Source organism: Lathyrus oleraceus, chromosome 2 (genome assembly GCF_024323335.1).
Source record: "Lathyrus oleraceus cultivar Zhongwan6 chromosome 2, CAAS_Psat_ZW6_1.0, whole genome shotgun sequence".
Lineage (NCBI taxonomy): Eukaryota > Viridiplantae > Streptophyta > Magnoliopsida > Fabales > Fabaceae > Lathyrus > Lathyrus oleraceus.
In genome coordinates, this window is record NC_066580.1 from 45,065,468 (window position 1) to 45,074,925 (window position 9,458).

The 9,458-nt window shown below is 33.7% G+C and overlaps 1 protein-coding gene across 2 annotated transcripts; it reads left to right on the top strand.

Moving 5' to 3' along the window:
- Window positions 1-3,019: 3,019 nt before the first annotated feature.
- Window positions 3,020-5,801, top strand: LOC127118003 (ankyrin repeat-containing protein ITN1). Of its 2 annotated transcripts, XM_051048135.1 has the most exons (4): window positions 3,020-3,097; window positions 3,381-4,246; window positions 4,328-4,878; window positions 4,995-5,801. In XM_051048135.1, exons 2-4 carry the CDS (start codon window positions 3,430-3,432, stop codon window positions 5,613-5,615), a joined length of 1,989 nt encoding a protein of 662 aa, XP_050904092.1. In that variant the 5' UTR covers window positions 3,020-3,097; window positions 3,381-3,429; the 3' UTR covers window positions 5,616-5,801. The 2 variants fall into 2 exon arrangements, with proteins under 2 accessions (XP_050904092.1, XP_050904091.1); XM_051048134.1 differs by having other exon boundaries at window positions 3,043-4,246.
- Window positions 5,802-9,458: the final 3,657 nt, after the last annotated feature.

Below are 9,458 nucleotides of genomic sequence, written 5' to 3' on the forward strand. Positions count from 1 at the left end.
GTGCAAAAGCCCAGGTGCTGCAATATAAAAAGGAAGGCATTCCTTCATTCAGTTTCGGGGATTTTGAAGCGTGAAGAGTCAGTGTGTCCATCATACTTCACTGCTGTATTTTGTGTGTCTTGTATTAGACGTATCTTGTAAGCCAAGCCATTATCAAGTAGATGATTGCTTTGGCATAGGGTGTTCATTGAGTTGTAAGTGTTGTGTCACTCAAAGCTTTTAAGCGTGAGTGCTGTGTATCTTGATTTAAGCTGTGAAGCATAATCAAGAGTTGTTTTTGAAGTGTGACTTCAAAGTGTCTTTAATATCACTGAGGTGATTGAGGGGGAGTGAGTAGGAACTCTGATCTTAGGTTAAGATTGAAATTGCATTGGGTAGGGATTAAGTGATAAGTTGTAAACGGGTGAGTTTAGCTTTGAATTGATACTACTAATAGTGGATTTCCTCCCTGGCTTGGTAGCCCCCAGATGTAGGTCATGTTGGACTGAACTGGGTGAACAATTACTTGTGTTATTTACTGTACTTACTATTAAGTTCTGCATAATCCCTGTCTGTGCAGAATTGGATGTCATAACAACCAGTGTGACATCCAAAGTCTGATACAGTGATCCTGACACGGCCACCCGTGTCGCTTGAGACAACCCATGTCAGGAGAAGCATAAAAGCAGAGGTTTGACATAAAAACAATGGGATGGCGTGGGTGCCATCTCAACTGACACGACTCGTGTCAGCAAGTCTGACATTTGTATTGGTGAAGCAGAGAAACAGTAAGCCAACACGGCCCGTGTTACCTTGGACACCCCATCTTCTGATTTTATTTGATTTTTAGAGTTTCTGACTCCTGAGGGTGTTTTGGGTATTTGCTACATCTGTTAATTGATTAGTGAATATTTAGAGGACTTTTTGAGGAAAAGAGAAGGGGCGTTTTTTTGCACGACAAAATAATTGGACGATTGAAGATTGGTACTGTTAAGAGTTTTGAAGAACGGAGGTCCTTCAAGAGTGGTCGCGATTGAAGATCAACGGATCCCCATATTATGTAATGTCTAATTTGAATATTGTATTTTCTTTGAATTGTATGAGCGGCTAAACCCCCCAATGCCAGGGGGTATCCTTGATTTGATCATGTAATGACTTTGAATTCCTAATTCCCTCAATTTTATGTTTGTTATTCAATTTAACTTTGCAATGTTTTTAATGCTTTCGTTATTAGACAAATAATGATTGTTATACGGTTAACAATTTATGGGATCACAATTGTTAAGGTTTTTGCAAAAACCAAGATTTTGAATTACCAAGAAATATCCAATAACTATAGGGTATCCCTAGCCCCAGGTGATATCATAATTGTGGGATCACAACTGTTAAGGTTTTTGCACGATTAAACTTTAGTAGATATCACCTAGGGCTAGGGATACCCTATAGTTACTGGATATTTCTTGGTAATTCAAAAGCTTGGTTTTATCATAATTCCCTAAGGACATAAATATTAGGATGAATGACCAAAGGTTTCCCTCTAAGGTTTTAGGAGGAAACAATATTAAGATTTGGTAATTGAATATTTAAACAAGTTATGGAGATTTACATTCAAGGTCATTTCAGGGAAAAATCGCACACCGTACCTGGCATAACTCTCATATTTGTGTAAAAGCCATATTTTACATTCTGCTTAAATTAATTATAGTGCGGATTTATTCCAAACCAAAAACTCATATTTTTGTTCAATTGACTCACGATTTAAACTAATATTACTACGCAGTCCTCGAGATCGATATTTGAGAGATTTCCCTATTATTACTACATCGACAAAATAATACACTTGTTATTTTCCCGATCAGCTGGCACATGACCTTTATAGGCCGGCCTATGCGATTTTTAGGTCGACACATGTGTTGTAATATTAAAGCCTGTAGCTTATGTTTCATGTGCTGACTCATCAGGTCGATACATGAATTTAATAGGTCGACTTATACGATAAAAAATTTAAATTCATATTTTTCCAAAATTTTGTGCATTTCATTTTTCCTTCATTCACCTATGCATATAGATACTTCATACATGCATCATTCTCTAGTAAGGTTTCTAGAGTGAGTAAAACCTACATGAATCCAGGATATCAAAGCATCTCATCATCTTTAACTCAATCTATGCATATACACAATCAAACTACACATAATCATTTTTTGATTGGGTGTCATCTTGGTTATGATTGATAACGTTCAATTAGGTTTGTTATACCTAGAATATTGAGTTGAGATCTTTGAGGGATTCAAATCAGAAAACCAAGGTGGAGTTTTCCTTCAAGATCTTTAGGGTGTGAAGGTTTGAGACAAGATTGTGTAATTCAAATTCGATCGAGTGAAAACCTTGGAACTAGGTGTTTCGTGCAAGGAGTAGCGTGAAACGATGGACAGTATTGACAAATCATGAGTTTAACAAGTGTGCGCTCGGAATCTTCATTCCTTAATAGGGAGCTCATTTACGACTTCATTCCTTAAAATTATATGGTCTGATGAATCTCGTTTTACATTCTCAATTAATAAAACTATTAAACCTTAATTTTTGTGTTTAAGTTATATTTTTATTAGTCAGAAACTTTAATAAACTCAACAGTATTTATTTAAAAATCTTTGAATGATTTAATGGTAGAAAAATAATTTTGTACTTTAACTTAATCACTTCAAGAAAAAGCAAATCACTATTGAGAGAATCTAACAAAATCATCGAATAATTTATGCAAGTTTAAGTACAGATGATAATAATAATAATTTTTTTGTTTAGAAAAATAGTTTCATTGTCCTTCCTAATGAAGAAAGGGAGGATATATATCTTTTATTGCTAACAGAGTAAAGAATTGTTCTTTAATTGGAGAAGAAAAGGTTAAATAGAACCAAAAGAGAGTAGAAAATGGGCAATCACACGTTAAGAACATTAAAGAATCAATTACAATACCATATATATATATATATATATATATATATATATATATATATATATATATATATATATAGTTAGATGTATTTTGCAGAGTCATCACTAGCATTCAATACGCCAAGAGAAAAGAATTGTCGATCTTGAAGGAGCTCAGGCAACTTTGGTTTGTTATTATATTTTAATCCATAATCACAACTCTACATTTTCTGCATTTTAATATTCTGTCATTTCTCTTACATATTATTATTTTACATTTCTTTTGCATACTTGTTTGACTGAATTCATACGATGTTTAAATATTAATTTTTTATTAGGAATGTGTGTGCTAACAAGTGTGTTGATATATATTTGTTTAGGGTATACAGTTCTAATCATACAATACATAAAGTTGAACGTTTATCGAAACATTCATTAACATTTTATCTTTTGGCTTGCAAATATTCAAGACACAATCTTCTCATAATCGGTTGAGAATTCAATACCACACGCGAGATAATGAGGAACAACATTGGTTTGGCTAATCCATGGCTAAATGAAGAAGCCTTATCATGGAAGGTGAATAATAGTGAAAAGGATTATGAACTTGAAACTGAACCCTCAGAAGTCGATCGGATCATTGCAAAATGTTGCAAATTTGACAACCAAATAAATTTGATTAGTGAAGCATATCATTTGGTATATGGAGGTTCAAAGAATTTGTTTGATGAATCTTTTAATCTAACTGAAATTGAAACCCCTATGAAAAACAGTGTGCTACATATTGCAGCTTGGAATGGTAATGATGAGATTGTTACTCTTTTAATTGAACGTGCTCCAAAACTTTTGTATATTTTAATCCAAAACAATGACAGTGTCTTACACGTTGCTGCAAGAGCTGGAAACACCTCCATCGTTCAAAAGCCATTAAATGCTCATATTAGTTTAATAAAGCCTAAAAATGATATAGAAGCCGACGGATTTGAGAAGACATATATGGAGAAACTATTAAATTTTGTTCAATTGAGAAATAATCAAGGCAACACTATGATTCATGAAGCAATGTTATGTGACGAGAACAAAAATGGTGGGGATATGATTTTCAAAGTTTGTGAAGAATATATATATGAATATTGGGACGAGGAAACATCATCAATTAGTTGTTATGATTATGCAATATATGCTCTTAATCATGCAAAGAAAACAATACTTTACCTTGCAGTTGAAAATGGAAATATGGATGCAGTCAAGTTAATATTGGAGAAGAGTGAACGGGATGGTGAGTGGATAGAAGGATTCTCACCCTTAGTAGCGGCAATCATTATGCATAATCAAGGTATGTCATTACATATTTACATACTTAAGTGATAGAAATTATTAGAGATTATTGGCTATAACATTTATGTTTTTGTATCAGAAATGTTGAGAATCATCCTAAAACATCAGCCAAGATGGACCCATTCATTGGACAAAGATAATAGACTTCCTCTTCATTATGCTGCATCTATAGGTAGCTTTGAATGTGTTGATTTATTACATGGATTATGTAAATATTGCATCATTCAAAGGGACAGATATGGTTATTTCCCAATTCATCTAGCATCTTATGGAGGACATGTGGAAGTTGTGAAGAAGTTATTACAATATTATCCAGAACCATCTGAGATGCTTGACAGTTGTTATGAGCGTAATATTCTTCACATTGCAGCAAAACATGGAAAAAATGATGTGATATGCTATATATTACAAAGTGAAATTCCTGAACATCATAAACTGATAAACCAAAAGGATAATAAAGGAGAAACTCCTTTGCATTTGGCTGCAAGATCATGTCATCCCAGTACTGTGTACTACTTAGTTAATGATAAAAACAAAAGAGTGAATCTTGATTTGGTTAACAAAAACAATGAAACAGCTCTTGACATTGTTAATGCACTTTACGAGGTTGGAAAATCATCTTTGAGACAGGCAAGTAATTCTATCTTCTTACAAGCTCACAACAATGTCAAATCAATGATTTAATTAGCTCTAACACCAACAAATATTCATTTAGCTATTTTTAACAATGTTTGCAATATTTACAGCATCTTACATGGACTGCATTGAAATCTGCTGGTGCAAAGCAAAGTCCTGGAAAAGTAAGAATTCATATTGAATGTAAACCAAGTGATGTTGAAGAATCCCAACAAAGTAACGAAAGAGAAAATGTTTCAAAAAGATATAAGAACAGATTAGAAAACCTCACAATTGTTTCAACGCTTATAGTCACAACTTCAGTAGCAGCTTGTTTAGGCGTTCCGGGAGGAGCAGATGGAAATGCAAATAACTTAAATCATGCAATGTTTCAATTTTTCGTTATTCTCATCACAATATCATTCTTCAGTTCCATTAGTGCTACTCTCATACTTTTTTGGGCAACACTTGGATTAACTGAGTTTGTGACTTTAGCTGACAAAATTGTGATGCCAGTTCTTGGAATCGTTCTGTTTTCATTATCTCTAGCTTTCATGGCTGGTCTCTACATTGTCATCAGTAAACTTACTTGGTTGGCGAATGTATTTCTAGTTCTGACTGTGATATTTATTATAGTCGGGGTTTTATTATACATACTCCTTTTCCTTCCATCATCATCGACTATAAAGCCCTTGAGAAACATTTCACATTACCCCTTACTTTATTTAGCATCACGTGCCGAATGTATTTGATCAAGGTCTTAAACCTTCGAGTAGTATAGGAAAAAAATAACATGTATTGTTTCTTTTTTTTGTGTCACTATAAGAGATAAATATTTATGTGCTTATATACTGATAAATATGTATGTTTCTTTTGTTTGTACCAATAAATGTCAATGAATTTTTATTCAGAATAATACTTATTGTTAAAATGATGTACTTAGCCATGCTTATCTACACTTTTTTTAGGATATCATTTTTTGAAAAACAAAATATCAGATTTCATTGTGGTTTTAAATTATAGTTTGCAGTTGTGGGTGCAATTATAGTTGCGCATGTTACAATTGTGGTTACGCGTATTTTTACTTTTATGATGTAAATAATTATTGTGAGTTCCTTTAAATACATCATTGAAATATTCATAAATTAATATTTTTTATTGCATTATTCAAAGATTGAAATTTGCGAGTTACTCTATTGTTGATGTTTGATGTCATGCATGAATGATCTAATCACTATAATCCCACATAAATTAACAAAACTGTTATAGTAGATCCCTCATGAAATAACTCACTAACCACTACTCAGATCTTTTTAACCCTAGGCCGCCAACGTAAGCAGAGTAGGCGCTGTATAAAACGTTAATTCTCTATGCCACTACTCGGGGTCCCCTATCCCTATTCAACCATCGTAAGTACAACACTTTTCATAGGTACAACACATAATATAATGGTCAGTATTCCCTATGTGCCCAAAATCAAATTACAAAAGTATCTAACATAAAAAGCATTACGAGCAAGAAGCAATTGAATAAGGTTATAGATCAATAGGTTCATACACTGTTCAAATCAACATAGAATCCAACAATATATAATTTGGTTCATCATAACACAATCTAACCTAGAGAAGTTTAACGACTCATAGCGCAATTAAAAATACAACAATTGATAGATGAAAATAACATAAGAAATGCCTTGAAGAGATGGCCTCCAATGGCTTCAATTACTTAAAAAATCTCCACTTATGCTCTCAAATTCGCGCTTCAATCTTCCAAAATTATAACCCTTGTGAAAGTGAAGAAAATCCTCTTTTAGAGGAGTTAGAATAGACCAGAACACATTAAAAAAGCCCAGAAAAATTACCTATCGCATGTGTGATTACTTAAAGATCCTATCGTGTGTGCGATGGTGTGCATGACTATTCCAGTGGGTGCAAGTTTTTTCTCCCCTTTTCACTAAAATTTTCACAAATTTTCACACTTAACTAATTTTTCCTCATTCTTTTGTCATTCTTCTTCATTTTAGCTCAACTTTCGATTGTTTTCTCCAATTCTTCGACTAAATATATGCAATGATGGCTGTCATTAGAGATCTAGGAACAATTTAGGGACAATTCCAAGGCAAAGACTGCAGTTTAAGAATCCACTTTACTTTGATGAGATACAAAAGAGAAGAATCAATCTAGTCATCTTCCTTTGAAGCAAGGTGTTGACATCTTTAGAGACATGTGGAATATAGTAGTATTTAAACTCAATGGAAACTCAACAATTTCCATTATTTTTCTCTTTCTTGCACAACAATTACCTATTTAAGGAATTGCATATTTATGTACAATTTCCCATTTACGGGTCAAATCAATAAAAAGAGAAATTCCTCATCAAATTGTGCCCAATTGTTTTTACTTTATCTGCTTGTTTGCAAAATGTCTTTATTTTTTATAAACATTACATTAAAAAACTTTGGTCAATAACAAAAACCTTTGAAAAGTACAGTAAAATTATTTTTGATTTTGGATATGTCTAAAGGGAAATTGACAGTCCCCAATGATGCTTCATCGTATAAAGACATCAAATCATTTGCATAACGCCATAACCCTTTCAGTACAAGCAATGTAGTCCTCCCAGAAAATTTCTCATATACATGTCAACAACAATGAACCCCTTGAAAGGTTACCAGGGGCATTCACATTTTCTTGTCGCTCATAGCATCATTAAGTTTCGCGTGTCGAGAAGTCAGAATCGTCTAACTCACAAATCTTCATTGGCCTTTCAAAACAAAAGTCCTCCATGTTGGAACCAACATAAAAGCAAAGTCCAATCCATATTGGCAACTAGAAAAACCAAAGTCCACCCTGCTGTCACCATCATAAAATCAAATCTAATCAACATTGGTACCTAGAAAAGACCTCACCCTAAAAAATGGAGACCAATTCCAAACATATTCAATCCTTTCCATTCTCACGTCCATGACATGCACAATATGTTGGTGTAAGCCATAGAGGCCAATACTTTTGGTACTTGTATCGAATTATTTATTAATAATAAAAGGCTTTTTCTTAATTATGGTTGTTTAATAAAGTCCCTAGAATAGCTAGTCCATTTAATGTATCAAGTGTGACTTAATTATGAGATCACACTAAACATAAGGATACTATTCTTAAAGTATCCGTAGTCGAGCTTTATTGTGAAGTGGGATAACATTAAAGCATTAAGACTATTATGTATATATAGACTGATGATCACATCTCATGGATCATGGATAAGGAGTTATCAAGTCTTAAACATAGATATGAATATTAAGAGTAATATTTATACTGGATTGACCCGCTATGGGAATACTATATAAAATATTATGCAAAGTGTCATAAGTTATTCTCATGGTGATAATGGTGTATACCACCCTTCGACCTGAAACCACTATGCACCCTAGATGTAGAGTCGAGTACCTTATTGTTGATCAAACATTGTCTGTAACTGGATGACCATAAAGACAGTTGATGGGTACTCCACGAAGCATGCTAAGGGACATGAGTGACCTAGATGGAATTTGGCCATCCTGCATAACAGGATAAATGCCTATGGGCCGAATATTGACATGGACAAGGATGACACGGTCTACGTCTTGTGTTCAATATAGACATAAGGGCAAAAGGGTAATTGTACACATAAGTATTATCACAAAAGGATTTTTTAGATCACATGACATTTTCGTGTCTTGGGTAGCAGTGATGTGTTTGCTAGATATTGCTCACTATTTATTATGTATATACGTGATTTAATATGATTGCCAATGCCGCGAAAACCTACAGGGTCACACACAAAATAACAGATTGATGAGAGATAGAGTAACTAAGGAACACCATAAGGTATTGTGCACTTAAGTGAATTGTAGAACATCGTAAGGTACGGTTTACTTAAGTAGAATAAGAAACACTTTGTAGTACCTCAAATTTGCCCTCCTCATTCATGCATTCATTTTTTTTAGGTCATTTAACATTTCATACATCATGTCAATCATTTAGCTCCAAGAGGATGTCATTCAAATCATTTTATGGGTTCTATCTGAAGGATCAAGCTTAATGGGCTCAGTGTAGTTCAAAATTCAACCATGAAGCCAAAAGTCAACTGTGCAGTCAACTGAGGACTTTGAGATTGGGGAGATGAATTGAAACACCTCATTCATGTTCAAACAAGGTCCATTTGTCATTTCAAACATCTATCTCGAATATTTTGAAGTCTTATCAAAAGTTTCCAAAAATAGAAAGTGACCTGTAATTTCAAGTTTCCAAAAATGGCAAGTTTCTGGTCCACATTCAACTTGACTTATCAACATCAAAGAAGCTTCAAATGAATTTTTGATGAACATGAAAGTTGTAGATCTTTCTCTCCCACTTCCAAAAAGTCCAAGATCATGATCATCTGAAGAATGGTTGAGAAGTTATGGACAAATGATCACAAAGTGTGCATGGAAGTTCAAAGTGACATATCTTTTGATCCAAAGCTCCATTTTGGTCCACTCTTTTTGCAACATGCTCCTTATGACCAGTATTTTTCAAATCAAGCCTTGCCTTGCATGAAAGAAGCTCACATGATCATTG